The sequence below is a fragment of the Schistocerca cancellata genome, chromosome 11, assembly GCF_023864275.1.
Source record: "Schistocerca cancellata isolate TAMUIC-IGC-003103 chromosome 11, iqSchCanc2.1, whole genome shotgun sequence".
Taxonomy (NCBI): domain Eukaryota; kingdom Metazoa; phylum Arthropoda; class Insecta; order Orthoptera; family Acrididae; genus Schistocerca; species Schistocerca cancellata.
Window position 1 is genome coordinate 112,342,740 of NC_064636.1, and position 25,288 is coordinate 112,368,027.

The 25,288-nt window shown below is 46.5% G+C and overlaps 1 protein-coding gene and 1 non-coding gene across 2 annotated transcripts in view; one reads left to right on the forward strand and one right to left on the reverse strand.

Annotated features, from left to right (window-relative positions):
- Positions 1 to 25,288, forward strand: part of LOC126108293 (uncharacterized) — an 875,321-nt gene that overhangs the window by 445,261 nt on the left and 404,772 nt on the right. The window contains exon 2 of the mRNA XM_049913516.1: positions 10,343 to 10,463. Within this exon, the coding sequence (XP_049769473.1) occupies positions 10,343 to 10,463 (121 nt within the window). The remainder of the gene's footprint in view (positions 1 to 10,342; positions 10,464 to 25,288) is intronic.
- Positions 4,932 to 5,006, reverse strand: Trnat-ugu (transfer RNA threonine (anticodon UGU)). The gene has a single exon. It is a non-coding gene; the product is annotated as a tRNA-Thr (tRNA).

The following is a 25,288-nucleotide window of genomic DNA, read 5'->3' on the forward strand; positions in this document are numbered from 1 at the left end:
GGATACATATGTACGCAGTAGAACAGTACATAATGGTATACAATCACTGTAAAGAGCAGTGCAATTTAAGACGTTAAACGTAAACAGTAAATAAACACAAAGGGAACAACTTATAACTGTATCTACAGGGTGACGCACTAAGATATGCAAACATTTTAATATGTTATTCTACAAATGAAACTAAAGAAAAGAAGTTCATATAAACATAGGTCCGCAAATTTTTAGTTACAGAGTTACGACTAATAAAAAGTTTGCATGAAATTCAGCAACTTCGCTAGTATGAACCGATCGCAAAACTGTGCGACGTTGAAGTAAAGCACGATTTCCATTAATTTTGTTGTCATTGGTCTGGTGAATCTAATAAAACATCTCCTAGCCGTGTATCTGCAGTAGTTTTCCAAAACATCCAAACAAGCAAAGTTTATTTTGCATTAAGAATGTAGAAACGTTGAAGTCATTGTTGGCAACCGATCGTGAGTTGCTCTAGTTGTTTCCTAACCTTGAAAAGAGTTAATTTTCTGTATTGTTCAGTGAAAGAACCTAATAATAAAAGTGTATTTAAGTGAAACCACATACTAACTGTTGCAGTTTGAAGATTATTCATGAAATAGGGTTGCCTCTCAAATTTACGACAGAGAAATACGCCGATATGGTGTTTATTTATGGCAAATAAACATGAGGCATTACTTGCTCACATTAAGAATTCAACTGATGAAATTTAAAACAACCCTGTGAAAGTGAGACGAGCAACAGAATCTGTTCATACACATTCAGCTAAATGGACTGAACTCGGTGGAGAATTTTTTGAACATTTGTTGTGAATAAATTGTGAAATTGTATACTACTGGCCATTAAAATTGCCTCACCAAGAAAAAAAGCAGATGATAAACGGGTATTCATTGCAGAAATATATTATACTAGAACTCACATGTGATTACATTTTCACGCAATTTGGGTGCATAGATCCTGAAAAATCAGTACCCAGAACAACCACATCTGGCCGTAATAACGGCCTTGATATGCCTCGGCATTGAGCCAAACAGAGCTTGGATGGCGTGTACAGGTACAGCTGCCCATGCAGCTTCAACATGATACCACAGTTCAACAACAGTAGTGACTGGCGTATTGTGACGAGCCAGTTGCTCGGCCACCATTGAACAGACGTTCTCAATTGGTAAGAGATCTGGAGAATGTGCTGGCCAGGGCAGAAGTCGAACATTTTCTGTATCCAGAAAGGCCCGTACAGAACCTCCAACATGCGGTCGTTCATTATCCTGCTGAAATGTAGGGTTTCGCAGGGATCGAATGAAGGGTAGAGCCACTGGTCGTAACACATCTGAAATGTAACTTCCACTGTTCAAAGTGCCGTCAGTGGGAACAAGAGGTGACCGAGACGTGTAACCAATGGCACCCCATACCATCACGCCAGGTGATACGCCAGTATGGCGATGACGAATACGCGATTCTAATGTGCGTTCACCGCGATGTCGCCAAACACGGATGCGACCATCACGATGCTGTAAACCGACCCTGGATTCATTCGTAAAAATGACTTTTTGCCATTCGTGCACGCAGGTTCGTCGTTGAGTACACTATCGCAGGCGCTCCTGTCTCTGATGCAGCGTCAAGGGTAGCCGCATCCAAGGTCTCCGAGCTGATGGTCCGTGCTGCTGCAAACGTCGTCGAACTGTTCGTCCATATGGTTGTTGTCTTGCAAACGTCTCCACCTGTTGACTCACGGATCGAGACGTGGCTGCACGATCCGTTACAGCCATGCGGATAAGATGCCTGTCATCTCGACTGCTAGTGATACGAGGCCGTTGGGATCCAGCACGGCGTGCCGTATTACCCTCCTGAAACCACCGATGCATATTCTGCTAATAGTCATTGGATCTTGACCAACATGAGCAGCAATTTCGCGATACGATAACCCGCAATCGTGATAGGCTACAATCCGACCTTTATCAAAGTCGGAAACGTGATGGTACGCATTTCTCCTCCTTGCACGAGGCATCACAACAACGTTTCACCAGGCAACGCCGGTCAACTGCTGTTTGTGTATGAGAAATCGGTTGGAAACTTTCCTCATGTCAGCACGTTGTAGGTGTCGCCGCCGGCGCCAACCTTGTGTGAATGCTCTGAAAAGCTAATCATTTGCGTATCACAGCATCTTCTTCCTGTCGGTTAAATTTCGCGTCTGTAGCACGGCATCTTCGTGGTGTAGCAATTTTAGTGGCCAGGAGTGTGCATACACTGTACAACTTCCTTAACACTGATTTTTCCGGTTGAACATGAATTATCGTGTGCTATGCTATTAATAAAAGCATATTACTTGACACATTCATACAGTCAGTTACCGTTGTTACCATAATTTTCCCAAAATTAAATTCTCCTCAACTTCTGTTGAAAACTTTGTGCAATTGCCTGGAATTTAAAAAACGAATTGTACCAAGTAGTACATAAATTAAAAGTTTTACCAAATTACGCCTTTGCTTCTCTGGATGTTCTGGAAGACTACTGAAGATACACGTCTGGGACATGTTGTATTATATTCACCAGACCAGTAACATCAAATTAACTTCGTAGTTTTTGAATGTCTACATATTAGCGAAGATGCTAAATTTCAGGCAAAATCTTTTATTAGCCATAACTCCGTAACTAAACATTTGCGGACCTATTTTTGTATGAAATTTTTTCTTTAGTTTCACTTGTTGAATAACATCTAAACTATTTGTATATCCTTATGAATCACCCTATATATATGGGGTGAATCACACAACACTTGCACCACAAATATTGCGAAAAAGGGAACTGGTATTGATGTACCGTTCTCACAGAACGCATTGTCACTTCGGGGCTCACATTGTTAGCCAATAATCAGAATGTAATAATGCTTAGAAAGTGTATTTTTCTGCGAGTATACACATTTTAAACCGAACCGTGTCTATTGACATTTGAAAAACCGAACTAGTCTCCGCCCGAACAGGCCATGAAGGCCCATCGATGTCGACCGACCGCCGTGTCATCCTGAGCCTACAGGCGTCACTGGGTGCGGAATGGAGGGGCATGTGATCAGCACACCAGCTGCATGTCACTTTACGAGACTGGAGCCGCTACTTCTCACTCAAGTAGCTCCTCAGTTTGCCTCACAAGGGCTGAGTGCACCACGCTTGCCAACAGCGATCGTCACACCGGATGGTCACCCATCCCATCTCGACCCCCAATTAACTTCGAAGATCTGAAGGGAACCAATGTTACCACTACCGCGGCCACTGCCGTTGGCCGATTGATATTTACCAAACTAAAATTAGGGAAAATTAGAATATCTGTAGTGTTCGTAGGAAGACTATAGTGCGAATCGTACACTCCTGGAAATGGAAAAAAGAACACATTGACACCGGTGTGTCAGACCCACCATACTTGCTCCGGACACTGCGAGAGGGCTGTACAAGCAATGATCACACGCACGCCACAGCGGACACACCAGGAACCGCGGTGTTGGCCGTCGAATGGCGCTAGCTGCGCAGCATTTGTGCACCGCCGCCGTCAGTGTCAGCCAGTTTGCCGTGGCATACGGAGCTCCATCGCAGTCTTTAACACTGGTAGCATGCCGCGACAGCGTGGACGTGAACCGTATGTGCAGTTGACGGACTTTGAGCGAGGGCGTATAGTGGGCATGCGGGAGGCCGGGTGGACGTACCGCCGAATTGCTCAACACGTGGGGCGCGAGGTCTCCACAGTACATCGATGTTGTCGCCAGTGGTCGGCGGAAGGTGCACGTGCCCGTCGACTTGGGACCGGACCGCAGCGACGCACGGATGCACGCCAAGACCGTAGGATCCTACGCAGTGCCGTAGGGGACCGCACCGCCACTTCCCAGCAAATTAGGGACACTGTTGCTCCTGGGGTATCGGCGAGGACCATTGGCAACCGTCTCCATGAAGCTGGGCTACGGTCCCGCACACCGTTAGGCCGTCTTCCGCTCACGCCCCAACATCGTGCAGCCCGCCTCCAGTGGTGTCGCGACAGGCGTGAATGGAGGGACGAATGGAGACGTGTCGTCTTCAGCGATGAGAGTCGCCACAATCAGGACTGCATACGACCGAGGCACACAGGGCCAACACCCGGCATCATGGTGTGGGGAGCGATCTCCTACACTGGCCGTACACCACTGGTGATCGTCGAGGGGACACTGAATAGTGCACGGTACATCCAAACCGTCATCGAACCCATCGTTCTACCATTCCTAGACCGGCAAGGGAACTTGCTGTTCCAACAGGACAATGCACGTCCGCATGTATCCCGTGCCACCCAACGTGCTCTAGAAGGTGTAAGTCAACTACCCTGGCCAGCAAGATCTCCGGATCTGTCCCCCATTTAGCATGTTTGGGACTGGATGAAGCGTCGTCTCACGCGGCCTGTACGTCCAGCACGAACGCTGGTCCAACTGAGGCGCCAGGTGGAAATGGCACGGCAAGCCGTTCCACAGGACTACATCCAGCATCTCTACGATCGTCTTCATGGGAGAATAGCAGCCTGCATTGCTGCGAAAGGTGGATATACACTGTACTAGTGCCGACATTGTGCATGCTCTGTTGCCTGTGTCTATGTGCCTGTGGTTCTGTCAGTGTGATCATGTGATGTATCTGACCCCAGGAATGTGAATAAAGTTTCCCCTTCCTGGCACGATGAATTCACGGTGTTCTTATTTCAATTTCCAGGAGTGTATTTTCAGAAGTTTCCACACTTACACTTGTTTGTGCCATTAGACCTGTGTAGCTGCTATGTACTATGTTGTTGTGTTTGCTTACACTGTGTCTGCATGTCCCTTGAGGGCACTGCGACTTGCTAGTTATGAAATGATAATTAAATGGACACCCTAGCTGCAAGCAGGCGTTTATATACTTCATTGGGGACATGTTGATAATGTGTGCCCCGACCGGGACTCGAACCCGGGATCTCCCGCTTACATGGCAGACGCTCTATCCATCTGAGCCACCGCAGGCACAGAGGATAGTGCGTCTGCAGGGACTTATCCCGTGCACGCTCCCCGTGAGATCCACATTCCCAACATGTCCACACCACTACATTCGTAGTGCGGCTTATAGATGTTTGCCCATCATATGATGGATAGAGCGTCTGCCATGTAAGCAGCAGATCCCGGGTTCGAGTCCCGGTCGGGGCACTTATTTTCAACATGTCCCCACTGAAGTATATCAACGCCTGCTTGCAGCTAGGGTGTCCATTTAATTATCATTTCATTTCTAGCAAAGCTGCATGGTCATCCACGGTAACTGTTCTTTCGGGAACAGGTACAACTGTCATATATACTTGGTACTTAGTTAGTTTAAATGGTTCAAATGGCTCTGAGCACTATGGGACTTCTAAGAGCATTAGTCTACTAGACGCTAGAACTACTTAAACCTCACAAACATCCATGCCCGAGGCAGGATTCGAACCTGCGACCTTAGCGATCGCTCGGTCCCAGACCGTAGCGCCTAGAATCGCTCGGCCACCCCGGCCGGCGTTAGCTCCTGCGCCCTCGCACGAGGAAGTGGCCATGCATCCTTCGTCAACGTAAGTTCCATCTCTATCACATCTCTCTCTCCATCAAGACCTGCATGGAAACGATTATGAGAATCGTCTTAACATCTGTGCATGGTCACTAAGGCAGGACACTCCAGATGTAGACTATGTGGTGAAAAGAATCCAGACACCCTCAAAAACATACTTCATATTACGTGCATTGTGTTGCCAAATACTGCCAGGTACTCCATATCAGCGACCTCAGCAGACATTAGACATCTTGAGAGAGTAGAATGGGCGCTCCGTGGAAAACACGGACTTCGAACGTGACAGGTGATTTGGTGCCACTTGTGTCATACGTCTGTACGCGAGGTTTCCACGGCCTGAACATCCCTAGGTCCACTGTTTCCGATGTGATAGTGAAGTGGTAACGTGAAGGGACACGTACAGCAAAAAAGCATACAGGCCGTCCTTGTCTGTTGACTGACAGAGACCACCAACAGTTGAAGAGGGTCTTAATGTGTAATAGCCAGACATCTATCCACACAAGAATTCCAAATGTGTATGCCGGGGCTCTCCCAAACAATACAAAGGGCTATGCTTTTAAGGTGAACACGCAGGCCATTATCCCTTTTCTCTGGCAAAAACTGCTTCGGTCCCTGGGCGGTCAGCGGGCCATTGCAGCTTTGTGGTAACTCACCCTCCTACGGACTTTCCAGTGGGCTGGTTGCCTCTGGCGTACAAAACCCTTGTGGCCATCATGTCTTGAATGTTTGTGTACACCAGCCTCGACTTCTTTAATTTCGGTGCGCTCTTGTGATTTACTTATTATATTGCATATAGATTTTTTTTTGGTCATCAGTCTACTGACTGGTTTGATGCGGCCCGCCACGAATTCCTTTCCTGTGCTAACCTCTTCATCTCAGAGTAGCACTTGCAACCTACGTCCTCAATTATTTGCTTGACGTATTCCAATCTCTGTCTTCCTCTACAGTTTTTGCCCTCTACAGCTCCCTCTAGCACCATGGAAGTCATTCCCTCATGTCTTAGCAGATGTCCCATCATCCTGTCCCTTCTCCTTATCAATGTCTTCCACATATTCCTTTCCTCTCCGATTCTGCGTAGAACCTCCTCATTCCTTACCTTATCAGTCCACCTAATTTTCAACATTCGTCTATAGCACCACATCTCAAATGCTTCGATTCTCTTCTGTTCCGGTTTTCCCACAGTCCATGTTTCACTACCATACAATGCTGTACTCCAGACGTACATCCTCAGAAATTTCTTCCTCAAATATAGATTAAAATGGAAATATGTAAAATTGACTCTACCCTATCGAGTTTGAGCTCGAATGAAACGTCTTGATACGCAGAATACGATAGTGAGGTCGGAATATGTAAGAAATGAAGGTCAGGGGAGCAGTCCACCTTACAACTTGTTCCAACGGGTTACAAGTTTTTTATTCCTGCTGCAAAGAACTCTTTATCTTGATGTTTGAACCGATTTCCCACAAAGTTTTTCACGACCTCGTTGTCCTGGAACCTCTTCCCTCGTAAAGCCTCCTTCAGTGCACCAAACAAACGGAAATCACTAGGTGCTGAAGCAGGACTGTCAGGTGGATGAGGCAGTATTTCAGTAAAAAAAAAAATGGCTCTGAGCACTATGCGACTTAACTTTTGAGGTCATCAGTCGCCTAGAACTTAGAACTAATTAAACCTAACTAACCTAAGGACATCACACACATCCATGACCGAGGCAGGATTCGAACCTGCGACTGTAGCGGTCGCTCGGTTCCAGACTGTAGCGCCTAGAACCGCACGGCCACTCCGGCCGGCATTTCAGTCCATTTTGCCGATGGATTCACGGCTTAGTTGAGCAGTATGAGGACGTGCGTTGTCTTGCTAGAGAATCACACCTCTCCTCTGAGATCCACGACATCTCCCTCTCTCATGGCAGGCTTCACCTTGTTTAAAAGCAAATTGGAGTAGTATTGGCTGTTCATTGTACGCCGCTCTTCGAGATAATCACAAAAGACAGGAAATTCAGCATCCCAAAACACTGTCAACATGACTTTTCCCACTGATGCTTGGGTTTTGAATTTTTTTTCTTGTCACGTGAGTTGGTGTGCTTCCACTCCATGCTTTTTTTTGATTCTGGCTCATAATAGTGAACCCAAGTTTCATCCTCTTTTCTAACGTTCCTTTAACTCTGTGCACACTCTCAACCTTGTTTCCTTGTGTAGCCGCGTCAACTCCTTTGGGACCCATCTTGCACATGTTTTGCGGTGCTTCAGCTCGTTACAGGTAATGTTATGAACCGTCCCAGTATTAACTTGAAGCTTGTCAACTATCATTTCCACAGTCACAGACAGTGGTCAGAACGAATAACATCAATTCGACTTTCACGTGAGGGAGCTGAAAATGTAACTGGTCGGCCAGAATGGTGTTCGTCAGGCACTGAATCGCTACCATTTTTGAACTGCTCTATTCACTTACAAAAATTTGCAGCATTCATGCAACCTTCACCATAAACGTTAGACATTCTACAGTATATATTCTCACTGGTTTGTCGCCTTCAGCAAGTAAAAAATGAATAGCAGAACGTTGTTCAACTAATGTGGACGTTTCATCGGACTGGGCATCTTGAAACGTATTCTAGACGTTATAAGCAAAACAACGTTGACACAGCAGCTGTACAGGGCTCATACCAGTGACGCCAACTTAAAGCCATAAAAGTGCCAAACTTGCCATACAAACAGTATTTTCCCCAGGCTAATTTGTCTCATTATTGAATGACCCTCGTACTGTGTATCTCATTTCTTTGCCTTGGTTTTATGAACAGGAATGAGCTTGCACATGTTTTGCAGACACAGAGTATTAGGTTGGTTGATTGATTCGGGGAAGGGGCCAAACTGCGCGGTCATCCGTCCCATAGGATTAGGGAAGGTTGGGGAAAGAATGTGGCCGTGCCCTTTCAAAGGAACGATCCCGGCACTTGCCTGAAGCGATTTAGGTAAGTCACGGAAAACCTAAGTCAGGATGCGAGTTCGAACCGTCGTCCTCCCGAATGCGGGTCGAGTACGCTAACCACTGCGCCACCTCACTCGGTCCAGGACGGTCACGTGCGTGTTCCGTGTGTTTTGGCTGAGCCGGCCACTGTGGTCGAGCGGTTCTAGGCGCTTCAGTCTGGAACCGCGCTGCTGCTACGATCGCAGGTTCGAATCCTGCCTCGGGCATGGATGTGTGTGATGTCCTTAGGTTACACTGCTGGCCACCGTAAATGCAACACCCTGAAGGAAGCATCCGAATCAAGTGAAATTTACACCATGACTTTGCAGCGATGAGATATGCAACTGATTAGAATTTCAGCGCAGACGCACATCACGCGCGCCTGTGGCGCCACCTCATAGCGCCATTTAAGGCTTGGCGATTTCGACGAGTGTACGTTCGGCACGTGTGTTTACCTTGTGGTTGTTTCACACGACGATCAGTTATGCCTCGTGGAAAACAGCGAACATCTTTTGATCAAGTATCCGAGTTCGACAGAGGAAGGATAGTGGCTTATCGAGATTGTGGAATAGTCGTGTTGGACGAAACCAAACAACTGTAATGCGGATATGTGACCATTGGATGCAGGAGGGTACGACGGACCGACGTGGTCGATCGCATTCACCTCGGTGCACCACTGCACGTGCTGATAGGCAAATTGTGCGCATGGCAGTGACGGATCGCTCAGTGACATCCCGAACCGTAGCACAGCACATTGCGTCTGTAACGCATCATCGAGTGTCTGCGCGTACCATTCGACGCCGTTACAGCAGAGTGGTCTGTCCGCAAGACGTCCATTGCTTCGTCTACCATTGACGCAGAACCACAGACGTCTCCGTCGCCAATGGTGTGATGACAGACGGATGTGGACGGCAGAATGGAGTGACGTTGTCTTTACTGACGAGGCACGCTTCTGTCTGCAGCACCACGATGGTCGGATTCGAGTGTGGAGACACCGTGGAGAGAGGATGCTGGACAGCTGCATTATGCACCGCCACACTGGTCTTGCACCGGGTATCATGTTATGGGGCGGTATTGGATATTACTCTCGCACGCCTCTAGTACGCATTGCCGGTACTTTAAATAGCCGGCGCTACATATTCGACGTGCTGGAGCCAGTTGTCCTTCCTTACCTTCAGGGCTCGGCCACAGCCATATTTCAACAGGATAATGCGCGACCACACGTGGCACGCATTGTCCAAAGGTTCTTCGTCAATAACCAGATTGAATTGCTTCCCTGGCCGGCTCGCTCTCCGGATCTTTCGCCGATAGGAAACATGTTGTCCACGGTTGCTCAACGAGTGACCCAGATTACATCCCCAGCTGCCACACCAGATGATCTTTGGCAACGTGTGGAAGCTGCTTGGGCTGCTGTACCCCAGGAACACGTCCAACGTCTCTTTGACTCAATGCCGAGACATGTGGCAGCGGTGATCTCCAACAATGGCGGCTACTCTGGCTACTGATTCTGGCAGGAACCACATGACACAGACGTCTGTAAACGTAATCATTTGATACTTGGTCAACATGTTATCTACAAAATAAATTTTGTTGTCCTACCTCTTGTCTTCCTTGGTGTTGCATTTACGGTGGCCAGCAGTGTAGTTAGGTTTAATTAGTTCTAAGTCTATGGGACTGATGACCTCAGATGTTGAGTCCCGTAGTCCTTGGAGCGATTTGAATTTTGTGTTTTGGCTGAAGGGCAGTAGAAGGCTTAACAGTAAACCTTTTTGGCCTCGTGTGACAACCTGCCCTCTCGTGTGTTCCAGGACCCCGGCGCGGTGAAGACGACACGTGTGAGGGTGAGCCGGAGATGCGCCAGCCTGCGGCACCACGTGGGCGCCAGCACCGCCACCCTCACCGTGGTGCCGCCCTGGAGGGCCGGACGTGGTGAGTACCACCATGACATCCCGCGTACCAGGTTTCATCAAAAAGTAACCGGAATTTTTTTTTCCAGAGGTTGAAAATACCGCTACAGTCGTAAGGTTCTTTTGTGTAGCACACGACCGGTTCCGGGCTCTTATACGCCCATCTTCAGGTGCCGTAACTTGGTGGTGTGACCCCGAGCATGCTCTGCGCTCGTAGCCGGCCACGGTGGCCGAGCGGTTCTAGGCGCTGCAGTCCGGAACCGCGGGACTGCTACGGTCGCGGGTTCGAATCCTGCCTCGGGCATGGATGTGTGTGATGTCCTCAGGTTAGTTAGGTTTAAGTAGTTCTAAGTTCTAGAGGACTGATGACCTCAGTAGTTAAGTCCCATAGTGGTCAGAGCCATTTGAACCATCTGCGCTCGTTGGTAGCACACCGCGTCTTGTACACGTCCACCGTGGCGCTCGGGGCACGGCACCAAGTTATGACACCTGAAGGTGAACGTACAAGATCCCGAAACCGGTCGTGTGTTGTACAAAAGAACCTTACAACTGTAGCGGTATTTTCAAAATCTGGTATAATGCCTCAGTTGCGGATGTTCCTCCGACAAGACTGTTTGTGGGAATTTGCGAATTTCGAGGCTTACATAGTACATTTGCTTTCCAAAACTATTTTTATCTTGAATGAGATTTTCACTCTGCAGCGGAGTGTGCGCTGATATGAAACTTCCTGGCAGATTAAATCTGTGTGCCGGACCGAGACTCGAACTCGGGGCCTTTGCCTTTGGAAGGTAGGAGACGGACACTCGCAGAAGTAGAGCTATGAGGACGCGGCGTGAGTCGTGCTTGGGTAGCTCAGTTGGTAGAGCACTTGTCCGCGAAAGGCAAAGATCCCAGTTCGAGTCTCGGTCCGGCACACAGTTTTAATCTGCCAGGAAGTTTCATATCAGCGCACACTCCGCTGCAGAGTTAAAATCTCATTCTGGAAACATCCCCGAAGGCTGTGGCTAAGCCATGTCTCCACAATATCCTTTCTTTCAGGAGTGCTAGTTCTGCAAGGTCGCAGGATAGCTTCTATAAAGTTCGGAAGGTAGGAGACGAGGTACTGGCAGAAGTTAAGCTCTGAGGACGGGGCGTGAGTCGTGCTTGGGTGGCTCCGTTGGTAGAGCACTTGCCCGCGAAAGGCAAAGGTCCCAAGTTCGAGTCTCGGTCCGGCACACAGTTTTAATCTGCCAGGAAGTTTCTATATGTTCTTCATGTATGTTTGCGTTTTTAGCTGTTTTGAATATTTACTTTATTGTTGACGGTCCCAGAGGTTGTACGTGTTTTCGAGTGCTCGGAGGATTTTTACTTACGAAACAGACAGACCAAATAATTTGCATTAAAGTTTGCCCGAGAAGTGAAATACAGAGCTGCACCGTATTCGTTGACTGTGGTCTTTGGCGAATGTAGTACGAGTAAGAGTAGACATGTAGTATGAACGTCTCAAAGAGGATCGTGAAGACATTGAATAGGACGACCGTCCTGCACGTACTAGCACATAATTACTGACGACAGTGTGAAGAAGTAAAGAAAATTGTTCTGTAATGTCCCCGACCACCGTCAGAGAGGTTGCCAATGATATTGGCTCCACGCCAAGTAATTTTTTCTGGTATTTTGTACATGAAACGTGTAGCAGCAAAGTTTGTTTCGAAATTGTTGAATTTCGATTAAAAATGACATGGGGTGGTCATCGCTAAGGGATTCTGAATGAAGTCCACAGCGGTCCAAAACGTCAATTTATATCAGGTGACGAAACATTGATATATTTATTTTTATTTATTTATTTATTTATTTAGCCTGGCAAGATTAGGGCCATCAGGCCCTCTCTTACATCTAACCAGGCATTCTACTTATTTTACATTCATATGTTTTAGTAGGCATGTTAAACTACATCTAGTACAAAAAGTGAAATAAAAAATTGGAAAGGTACACCTGGAAAAATACATACATATAGAGTTTATATTCGTAGATCATAAGCACTGTTATAATTAGACATTAATGAAGAGACAGATTTTAGGTAGGAGTGCTGGCAGCAGGGAGTATGAGGGAGACTCATGGTGAAGGAGGAGAAGAATAGAGAGGCATGATGAAACATAATTAAGGAAATATAAAGGAAAAGAAGATTGCGTAGCTAATAGAGATAGATGAAGAGGAAGGTATCTCAGGAGCAAGATAGGAGACGCTAGCTTTGACAGATGAGAGGATTGGCCTTGTACATTAATTTTGTGGAGAACTTTATGAGGATGATAGTAGGAAATGCTTCAACTTCTTCTTAAAAGCAGCAGGAGATTGAATTTTGCGCAAGGTAAGGGGCAGTTTGTTCCAGAGGCGGACAGTGGCAACTGAGAAGGAGTTTGCAAAAGTTTTTGTTTTGTGAGTGGGCACAGTTAGGATACCAAATAAGAGTGACCTCGTGTTTCGATTATGATGGCATGACAGGTTTTTAATCTCTGAAGCAAGGTACTGGGGTGCTTGCGCGACGAGGAGTCGGTGAAGTAGACACAGAGTGTGATAGTCACGCAATTTGTCCGGCCGCAGCCACCCTAGCTCGGAGTATGAAGCACTAACATGATCATATCGGCGAATGTTGCAGGTGTAGCGCACACAGGCATTCATGGTTAGCTCTAGCCGCCTTTTGTTTTCACTACTCGTGCCTTGCTGAATCACGTCACAATAGTGGAGGTTCGGTAGAACGAGTGCTTGCACGAGCTGGCGTTTCAAGTCGTGTGGAAATACGTTCCGAAACGTTTTGAGAGCATAGAGACAAGCGGACGTCTTTCGGCACACTGCGACTGTATTCTCCGCCGAGTTGAGATGCTCATCCAAAGTTACACCCAAGTTCTTCACTCTTTTCTGATATGGTATTGGAGTACGGTCGAGCAGAATAGGAGGTAGCCGTTCGCGGAAATCTGAACTTATTAATTTCTGATGGGCTTGCGTCTTTTTTGCATTTAGTTTAAGCCCCAGGTTTTTCGCCCACGTCACTACTGAAGACAGATCATCATTCATCTGAGCGATTGCAGTGTATACATCTTCAGGTCTGACGCTTAGGTAGAGCTGGAGGTCGTCGGCATAGAAATGATATTTACAGGAGGACAGAACCGACGAAATATCGTTGACATATAAAGAAAACAAAAGTGGTCCTAAGACTGATCCTTGTGGCACTCCTGAGGAAACATGTTTCCAGGAAGATTTTTCATTTACGCAGACAACACATTGCTGTCTGTCTTTTAAGTAGCTTTCAAACCATCTCATTGCACTATCAGAGAAATTAAGCTGTTGCATTTTTCTGAGCAATATGTCAAAGTTAACAGTGTCAAAAGCTTTGCTGAAGTCCAGTAGCGTCAATATTGTTGCCTTTCGATTGTCGATGGCATATTTCAGGTCATCAGTTACTTTAATTAGAGCAGTGTTTGTGCTGTGATGTTTACGGAAACCGGATTGAAATTTGTGATATATGGGTATGATGTCGAAAACGAGGTCGGGTCGTCCCAATGGAAACTGCTCGAAGAGGCAAAACTGAAAAAAATCGACAATCTCGATCACATGTGAAGGTTCTTCTCAGTGTTTCCTTCGATTACAGTGGCATAGCATATCACGAGTTCCTGCCTTACGGTCGTATAGTCAACACGGAATATTACCTGTAACCTACGCGCCGTTTCCGTCAAGCAATCAGAAAGGAGACGACCACAGTTGTGGCAAAACCACGCGTAGAAATTGCATCACGATAATGCTCCAGCACACTTCTCGATGCATCTTCGTGGGTTTTTGGCTAAAAAACGAAACTGTTATGTTGCCTCTGACACACATTCGTCGAAAATCACCCCCTGCGACTTGTTTCTATTCCCGAGGCTGAAGAGAACCATGAAACGACTTTGTTTTGCCAACATTGATGACGCAAAAGCAGAATCGATGAAGGGACTGAACATTACCGTAGTTCACGGGCTGAAAGTCGCAATTTTTTCATCGAAAAATTGCCTCAAAAATTCAGTCTGCCTCTAATACTCGAAATTAATATAAAAATTTCCAGTGTTTGATTTCAGGGTCCGGCCAGTATTAGAAAAATGGCCATTTTCATATCGCAGGAAACCTATCTCTGTGTGGCAATACTCGATTCAACCGGCAGCAGCAGTGCTCCGATACGACGAACACGAATTGCGGGGATTCACAAGTCTACTAACAATGTCTGCCTCGCACCCTCGCCATCACAAACCCAGAACAATGTCTGGTGTATGATACGTCATCGCAGTATACGGTGCCAGTGAACTTGAGCTGAAAGTGGTTTGTGTTATCGGTAACGGTACAATATTTTTTGTCAGTAGCTGGTTTCGTAAGGGGAAAAGATGAAAGATATTCATATAATGTGGGATATAAACTGAAAGTAATAGCATATGCAGAGGAACATGAAAACAGAGAAGCTGAGCGGCATTTCGGCCCTCCACAAACAGAAAAAAAACATTCGCGATTGACGGGCTTCTAAAGAAGAACTGAGGAAGACTGAATGCGCAGATAGAGGACGGAATCCTAGATGGCCAAAACTAGAAGATGACAACTTTAACACATTTTAAGATCAGTGCGGTTTTATAAACATATTTTTTTGGTCTGGCCTTCCAATCTAATAATAAAAATGGTAAAAATGTTATTTATTGAAAAAAATCCTTAGGAATTTAAGTGCATCTTATAAAAATGGCTCTGAGCACTATGGGACTCAACATCTTAGGTCATAAGTCCCCTAGAACTTAGAACTACTTAAACCTAACTAACCTAAGGACATCACACACATCCATGCCCGAGGCAGGATTAGAACCTGCGGTCGTAGCAGTCGCGTGGTTCCGGATTGAAGCGCCTACAACCGCTCGGTCACCGCGGCCGGCTTTTCAAGTTTGTAGAAGAGATGGTACAAGTGTAGTACATCCGAGAGGAATTACTCTGAAGTTGATGTTGATGAACAAATAAAGATATTTTAAGAAGCATAAATATTCCCCTTGGTCTTTGATCTGAAGGTGACAGACGTCAAATACAGGGAGCGAAGTGCTATTTACAATTTGTACAGAAACCAGATGGCAGTTATAAGAGTCGAGGGGCACGAAAGAGAAGCAGTGGTTGGGAAGCGAATGAGACAGGATTATAACCTATACCAGATGTTATTCAGTCTGTATATCGAGCAAGCAGTAAAAGAAACAAAAGTAAAATTTGGAGTAGGAATTAAAATCCATGTTGAAGAAATAGAAACTTTGACTTTTGCCGAAGAAATCGTAATATTGCCAGAGACACCAAAGGACCTGGAGGAGTAGTTGAACGGAATGGACAGTGTACTGAAAGGAGGATATAAGATGAACATCAACAAAAGCAAAACCAGGAAGAGGGAATGTAGTCGAATTAAATCAGGTGATACTGAGGGAATTAGATTAGGGAATGAGACGCTTAAAGTAGTAAATGAGTTTTGGTGTTTGTGGAGGAAAACAAATGATGATGGTCCAATTTGAGCGGATATAAAATGTAGACTGGAAATGGCAAGGAAAGCGTTTCTGAACAAGAGAAATTTGTTAACGTCAAGTATAGATTCAAGTGTAAGGAAGTCGTTTCTGGAAGTATTTGTATGGAGTGTAGCCGTGTATGGCAGTGAAAAGTGGACGATAAGCAGATTAAGAGGACAGCTTACATTACTGCGATAGAATCTATTTTTTATTGCAGCCTTGTTAACTGATTCTTGGAGTTTCTTTTTAATGTAATGCAAGTATGTTGTGCGATATTCGATGTTATTTATACTGCCGTGTGATTCGAAAACCGAAACAAATATTTGGTTGTTTATTTCTGAGTATGTGGCGATTGGGACAGATGTCTGTTGTACGTTTGTCTCTCTCTGCTGCCACGTCAAAGGCAAGCAAAAATAATGGTCACCTTGCGTGACTGTCCGTAGTGGACGAGACGCTGTCCCACTCTCCACGTTGATACTTGTTTATCTGCAAACAATCCCGTTTCCAGACTCAGCGTATGTGATGTGTGATCTCGCACGGCCGAGCGTACAAGATTGCTGTCCTCTCGAGCGCTAGTCACGTGGCGCCATTGAAATACTCCACGGCTTTGAGTATGGCCCTGCTGAAATCATGAATTGCATATTTTGCGTGACAGTCTTGGGATCCTCCGCAAGGCGGACAGCGACATCACTGAAGTACAAACCTCAATCTGGGTACACCATGTTCCTACTGCTGTCGAATAGTGACATGTGCTGGTATGTGCTTCTCCTTATCACACGTGGCGTAGCACCACCTTCTTACAAATGCATTTTCTGAATGAGTAACTTGCTGTGTAACATTTCCTTATGTGTGGTGATTCCATGATGATGTTACAAATCTTCAGGGATGATGGAGAAGGATAAATGTATCAATTTGAGGTAAGACCCTGGTATGGAAACGACCGATTCCGAAGTTAATAAGCGAAAAACATTGTGATAGCTCTACGTGTGCTGGAACCGATGTTGCGACGACTGTAGGATAGATACCTTTCGGAGGTGGTAGTGTGGACCAACACAAGAAAAAAGTCTAGTTAACTTGGGATCTAAAATGCGTAACTTATGAGGTATTAGCACTTGTTCGTCTTCGGAACTGTGATGGGGATGTTTGGTTTGCGGGGCGCTCACCTGCACTGTCACCGCCGGCCGCGGTGGCCGAGCGGTCCTAGGCGCTCAGTCCGGAACTGCGCTCCTGTTACGGTCGCAAGTTCGAATCCTGCCTCGGGCATGGATGTGTGTGATGCCCTTGGGTTAGTTTGGTTTAAGTAGTTCTAAGTTCTAGGGGACTGATGACCAAAGATGTTAAGTCCCATAGTGCTCAGAGCCATTTGACCCATTTTTTGCACTGTCATCAGCACCCGTATGAAGTCCCAATTTCTCCAGAGTCCCATTTTTTACACAGTCCAATCCAGCCACTGTCACGAATGATATTGTTGTTCTTGTTCTAGTCTTCAGTCCAGAGACTGGTTTGATGCAGCTCTCCATGCTACTCTATCCTGTGCAAGCTTCTTCATCTCCCAGTACTTAATGCACCCTACATCCTTCTGAATCTGCTTAGCGTATTCATCTCTTGCGCTCTTTCTACGATTTTTGCTCTCCATACTGTCTTCCAGTTCCAACTTGGTGATCCCTTGATGCCTCAGAACATATCTTACCAATCGATCCCTTCTTCTGGTCAAGTTGTACTACAAATTCCTCTACTCTGCATTCTATTCAGTACCTCCTCATTAGTTACGTGATCTACCCATCTAATCTTCAGTATTTTTCTGTAGCACCACAATTGGAAAGTTCTATTCTCTTCTTGTCTAAACTACACTCCTGGAAATGGAAAAAAGAACACATTGACACCGGTGTGTCAGACCCACCATACTTGCTCCGGACACTGCGAGAGGGCTGTACAAGCAATGATCACACGCACGGCACAGCGGACACACCAGGAACCGCGGTGTTGGCCGTCGAATGGCGCTAGCTGCGCAGCATTTGTGTACCGCCGCCGTCAGTGTCAGCCAGTTTGCCGTGTCATACGGAGCTCCATCGCAGTCTTTAACACTGGTAGCATGCCGCGACAGCGTGGACATGAACCGTATGTGCAGTTGACGGACATTGAGCGAGGGCGTATAGTGGGCATGCGGGAGGCCGGGTGGACGTACCGCCGAATTGCTCAACACGTGGGGCGTGAGGTCTCCACAGTGCATCGATGTTGTCGCCAGTGGTCGGCGGAAGGTGCACGTGCCCGTCGACCTGGGACCGGACCGCAGCGACGCACGGATGCACGCCAAGACCGTAGGATCCTACGCAGTGCTGTAGGGGACCGCACCGCCACTTCCCAGCAAATTAGGGACACTGTTGCTCCTGGGGTATCGGCGAGGACCATTCGCAACCGTCTCCATGAAGCTGGGCTACGGTCCCGCACACCGTTAGGCCCTCTTCCGCTCACGCCCCAACATCGTGCAGCCCGCCTCCAGTGGTGTCGCGACAGGCGTGAATGGAGGGACGAATGGAGACGTGTCGTCTTCAGCGATGAGAGTCGCTTCTGCCTTGGTGCCAATGATGGTCGTATGCGTGTTTGGCGCCGTGCAGGTGAGCGCCACAATCAGGACTGCGTATGACCGAGGCACACAGGGCCAACACCCGGCATCATGGTGTGGGGAGCGATCTCCTACACTGGCCGTACACCACTGGTGATCGTCGAGGGGACACTGAATAGTGCACGGTACATCCAAACCGTCATCGAACCCATCGTTCTACCATTCCTAGACCGGCAAGGGAACTTGCTGTTCCAACAGGACAATGCACGTCCGCATGTATCCCGTGCCACCCAACGTGCTCTAGAAGGTGTAAGTCAACTACCATGGCCAGCAAGATCTCCGGATCTGTCCCCCATTGAGCATGTTTAGGACTGGATGAAGCGTCGTCTCACGCGGTCTGCACGTCCAGCACGAACGCTGGTCCAACTGAGGCGCCAGGTGGAAATGGCATGGCAAGCCGTTCCACAGGACTACATCCAGCATCTCTACGATCGTCTCCATGGGAGAATAGCAGCCTGCATTGCTGCGAAAGGTGGATATACACTGTACTAGTGCCGACATTGTGCATGCTCTGTTGCCTGTGTCTATGTGCCTGTGGTTCTGTCAGTGTGATCATGTGATGTATCTGACCCCAGGAATGTGTCAATAAAGTTTCCCCTTCCTGGGACAATGAATTCACGGTGTTCTTATTTCAATTTCCAGGAGTGTACTTCCTGTCCATGTTTCACATCCATACATGGCTACATTCCATACAAATACCTTCAGATAAGAGTTCCTGACACTTATCTATACTCAATGTTAATAAAATTCTCTTCTTCAGAAACGCTTTTCTTGCCATTGCCAGTCTACATTTTACATCCTCTCTACCTCGACCATGGTCAGTTAAATTGCTCCCTAAATAGCAAAACTCATCCACTACTTTAAGTGTCTCATTTCATAATCTAATTCCTTCAGCATCTCCTGATTTAATTCGACAACATTCCATTATCCTCGTTTTGCTTTTGTTGATGTTCATCTTATATCCTCCCTTCAAGACACTGTCCATTCTGTTCAACTGCTCTTACAGGTCCTTTACTGTCTCTGACAGAATTACAATGTCGTCACCAAACCTCAAAAACTTTATTTTTTCTCCATGGATTTTAATTCTTCCTCCAGATTTTTCTTTTGTTTCCTTTACTGCTTGCTCAATATACAGATTGAATATCATCGGGGAGAGGCTACAACTCTGACTCCCTTCCCATCCACTGCTTCCCTTTCATGTCCCTCGACTCTTATAACTGCCATCTTGTTTCTTTACAAATTGTAAATAGCCTTTCATTCCCTGTATTTTACCCCTGCCACCTTCAGAATTTGAAAGAGAGTATTCCAGTTTCTATGTCTACAAATGCTAGAAACGTAGGTTTGCCTTCCTCAGCCTATTTTGTAAGTTATGTCTTAGCGTCCTTATTGCCTCACGTGTTCCAACATTTCTACGGAATCCAAACTGATCTTCGCCGAGGTCGGCTTCTACCAGTTTTTCCATTCGTCTGTAAAGAATTCGTGTTAGTATTTTGCAGCCGTGGCTTCTTAAACTGATAGTTCGGTACTTTTCACATCTGTCATCTGTCATATTCTTCTTGAAGTTTGAGGGTATTTTGCCTGTCTCATACATCTTGCTTACCAGATGGTAGAGTTTTGTCAGGACTGGCTCTCCCAACGCTGTCAGTAGTTCTATTGGAATGTTGTCTACTCCCAGGGCCTTGTTTCGACTTAGGTCTTTCAGTGTTCTGTCAAATTTTTGGCGCAGTATCGTATCTCCCTTTTCATCTTCATCTACGTTCTCTTCCAATTCCATAATGTTGCCCTCGAGTTCATCGCACTTGTGCTATATATTCGCCTTCCATCTTTCTGGTTTGCCTTCTTTGCTTAGAACTGGTTTTCCACCTGACTTCTCGATATTCGTACAAGTGGTTATTTTTTCTCCAAAGGTCTCTTCAATTTTCCTGTAGGCAGTATCTATCTTACCCCTAGTGATATATGCCTCTACATCCTTACATTTGTCCTCTAGCCATCTATACTTGGATTTCCTTTTTGCCTGCTACATTTTCTGCATTTTTATATTTTCTCCTTTCATCAGTTAAATTCAATATCTCTTCTGTTACCCAAGGATTTCTACTAGCTCTCGTCTTTTTATCTCATTGATCCTCTGCTGGCTTCACTATTTCATCTCTCAAGGCTAGCCGCTCTTCTTCCGCTGTATTCCTTTCCCCTGTTCTTGTCAATCGTACCCTAATGCTCTCTCTTAAAATCTCTACAACCTCTGGTTCTTCCGCTTTATCTAGATTCCATCTCCTTAAATTCCCACCTTTTTGCAGTTTCTTCAGCTTTAATCTACAGTTTGTAATCAATATATTGTGATCAAAGTCCACATCGGCCCCTGGAAATGTCTTAGAATTTAAAACCTAGTTCCTAAATCTCTGGCTTATCAGTACATAATCTATCTGAAACCTTCCAGTGTCTTCAGCCCTCTTCCACGTACACAACCTTCTTTCATGATTCTTAAACCAAGTGTTACCTAAGATTAAGTTATGCTCTGTGAAAAATTTCACCAGGCGACTTCCTCTTTCATTCCTTATCCACATTCCATATTCACATACTACTTTTCCTTCTCTTACTTTCCCTACTATAGAATTCCAGTCCCCCATGGCTATTAAATTTTCGTCTCCTTTCACTGTCTGAATAATATCTTTTATCTCATCATACATTTGCGTAGCTAGTTGGCATATAGACTTCTGCGTTGCCCCTATTTGATTTTGTATTTTTAACCCTGTACTCACCTGACTAGAAGTCTTGTTCCTCCTGCCACCGAACTTCACTAATTAGCACTACATCTAACTTTAACCTATCCACTTTTTAATTTTTCCAAGCTATCCGCCCAATTACGGGATCTGACATTGTACGCTCCTATTCGTTGAACACCATCACGAATGATGATGGTGATGAAACGAACAGGACAACCCCAGGCAGATAAAATCCCCAACCCAGCTGGGAATCGAACCCAGGACCCCGTGATCCAGAGGCAGCAATGCTAGCCACTAGACCACGAGCTGCGGACTTCGGAACTGTGAAACCGTCTATTCTACTGAGCAAGGGCCCATAATTCTTAAGGTATACATTTTGGAGTCCATATTTACTTGACATATTGTTTTGTTTTGGTCCATACTATCCCCACCGAAAATATGGATACGGAAGCACTTGCAGTAGAAGAGATATGTTTCAATATATCGAAGACGCACAAGTGCTCATAAGTCTTAAGATGTGCGTTTTAGAACCTATTTTTGTCAGGATTTTTTTCCTCTGGAAGTTGCCTTCCCTACAATCTTAACAACAGTTCTCGTACACACAGTGTTTCCCATGAGGAATTGTCATTATTCAGAAATAACATTATCATTATCCACATGTCCTTCCAGTTAGCTGGATAGGGTGTTTATGAACAATTTGTCTCCGTTTTGCTTTCGTCATATGCTTCTTGACTTGTTATTGTTTCTCTGTTTTCTCCTTTAGCGTTAAGATCTTCCTTATTCTGATCGATGCATCTTGCCCAGGGTAACACTATAGCTCTTTCACCTAAACATTTGTATCCAAGTATCGTTTTGGCAGATGTATGTATATTCTTCAGCCTCTTCATATGTCGAAACCACCTGAACTGTACAGTATTCTGTCTTTCAGTGACTGAGAGATTCACATCCATCTCTAAACTGATGTCTTCATTCCAAATTTTGTACCACCTATTCTTCTGCAAGGCTGATCGAACAAATTACATTTCATACGCTTGTAGCTTGCTCAAATCTGCCTTACTAATTACACAGTACTGCATACTGAATGTCAAAATCGGCAGGAGACAGGTTTTAAACAGGGTCTCTTTGACTCTCACAGAAAGACTCTTGTCCCACATCAGGTTAGACGACTGATGACAACAACTACACTCCTGGAAATGGAAAAAAGAACACATTGACACCGGTGTGTCAGACCCACCATACTTGCTCCGGACACTGCGAGAGGGCTGTACAAGCAATGATCACACGCACGGCACAGCGGACACACCAGGAACCGCGGTGTTGGCCGTCGAATGGCGCTAGCTGCGCAGCATTTGTGCACCGCCGCCGTCAGTGTCAGCCAGTTTGCCGTGGCATACGGAGCTCCATCGCAGTCTTTAACACTGGTAGCATGCCGCGACAGCGTGGACGTGAACCGTATGTGCAGTTGACGGACTTTGAGCGAGGGCGTATAGTGGGCATGCGGGAGGCCGGGTGGACGTACCGCCGAATTGCTCAACACGTGGGGCGTGAGGTCTCCACAGTACGTTGATGTTGTCGCCAGTGGTCGGCGGAAGGTGCACGTGCCCGTCGACCTGGGAGCGGACCGCAGCGACGCACGGATGCACGCCAAGACCGTAGGATCCTACGGAGTGCCGTAGGGGACCGCACCGCCACTTCCCAGCAAATTAGGGACACTGTTGCTCCTGGGGTATCGGCGAGGACCATTCGCAACCGTCTCCATGAAGCTGGGCTACGGTCCCGCACACCGTTAGGCCGTCTTCCGCTCACGCCGCAACATCGTGCAGCCCGCCTCCAGTGGTGTCGCGACAGGCGTGAATGGAGGGACGAATGGAGACGTGTCGTCTTCAGCGATGAGAGTCGCTTCTGCCTTGGTGCCAATGATGGTCGTATGCGTGTTTGGCGCCGTGCAGGTGAGCGCCACAATCAGAACTGCATACGACCGAGGCATACAGGGCCAACACCCGGCATCATGGTGTGGGGAGCGATCTCCTACACTGGCCGTACACCACTGGTGATCGTCGAGGGGACACTGAATAGTGCACGGTACATCCAAACCGTCATCGAACCCATCGTTCTACCAGTCCTAGACCGGCAAGGGAACTTGCTGTTCCAACAGGACAATGCACGTCCGCATGTATCCCGTGCCACCCAACGTGCTCTAGAAGGTGTAAGTCAACTACCCTGGCCAGCAAGATCTCCGGATCTGTCCCCCATTGAACATGTTTGGGACTGGATGAAGCGTCGTCTCACGCGGTCAGCACGTCCAGCACGAACGCTGGTCCAACTGAGGCGCCAGGTGGAAATGGCATGGCAAGCCGTTCCACAGGACTACATCCAGCATCTCTACGATCGTCTCCATGGGAGAATAGCAGCCTGCATTGCTGCGAAAGGTGGATATACACTGTACTAGTGCCGACATTGTGCATGCTCTGTTGCCTGTGTCTATGTGCCTGTGGTTCTGTCAGTGTGATCATGTGATGTATCTGACCCCAGGAATGTGTCAATAAAGTTTCCCCTTCCTGGGACAATGAATTCACGGTGTTCTTATTTCAATTTCCAGGAGTGTATTATTCGGAGCAAAAAAGTCTAGTAAACATCGCATCTACAATGCATAGCCCTATAAACACTTCTTCCTCTTCGATACCGCGAAACACATCTCTTGTACTGCAAGCTTTTTGCTTTCGTATTTTGAGAGTGGTATTATGGACCCAAGGATCAAAAACTAGTCCAGCAAACATGGCCTCTAAACAGACTACCTGAAGAGATATGGACACTTGTTAATCATCGCTGCTTTGAAGCAAATGGTACCGATCAAGTGCGCATAGCTCTTAAGGTATGCGTTTTAGAACCCATGTATTGTAGACTTATTTGCTGCGAATGATCATTCCATCCATATTCTGCACATTCCATTTATCCCACTGTAAGAAGTATCAGAAAAATAAAAATTTCTGTCGACTTAGTCATTTCGGGACCTGGGTCTGTACCTCACGTTGATACATTTACGTTTCTCTGTCATCCCTGCAGGTTTGTAAAATCATCACTGCATCACCCTATCTGAAGGTAACGAATGTGCAAGGAGGTAACAAAACTCATGGGATATTTCTTAACGTAGTGTCTGACCTCCTTTCGCCCGGCGTACGCAGTAGTTCGTCGTGGCATGACCGAGCGAGGTGGCGCAGTGGTTAGCACAATGGACTCGCATTCGGGAGGACGACGGTTCAAACACGTGTCCGGTCACCCAAATTAAGGATGCCCGTGATATCCCTAAATAGCTCCAAGCAAGTGCCGGCATGGTTCCTTTGAAAGGGCACGGCTGATTTCCTTCCCCATCCTGGACACAATGCGAGCTTGTGGTCCATCTCTGATGACCTCGATGTCGATGGAAGTTAAAATCAATCTTCCTGTTTTTTCGAGAAGGTATGCACTCAAGTCTTTAGAAGTCCCCTGCCGTGCTGCCTCTGTAGCCGTCAATAACTGCGAAAATGTTGTTAGTGCAGGAGTTTGTGCACGAACTGACCTGTCAATTATGTGCCATAGACGTTCGGTGGGGTTCATTTCGGGCGATCTGGATGGTAAAATCATTCGCTCGAATTGTCCAAAATATTTTTCAAATCAATCATTAACAGCTTTGACCTGGTGACATGGCGCACTGTCATACACAAAAATTCCATATTTGTGTGAAACGTGAAGTCCATGAATGGCTGAAAATGGTATCCAAGCTTGGATAGCTCAGTTGGTAGAGCACTTGCTCACGAAAGGCAAAGGTTTCGAGCTCGAGTCTCGGTTCAGCACACAGTTTTAATGTGTGAGGATGTTTCATAGCCATTTCCAGTCGATGATCGGTTCAGTTAGACCAGAGAAACCTGTCCAGTCCATGTAAACAGCCAACACCATTATAGAGCATGCATAGTGCCTTGATAGCTGGCCGTTGTGACCGAGCGGTTGTAGG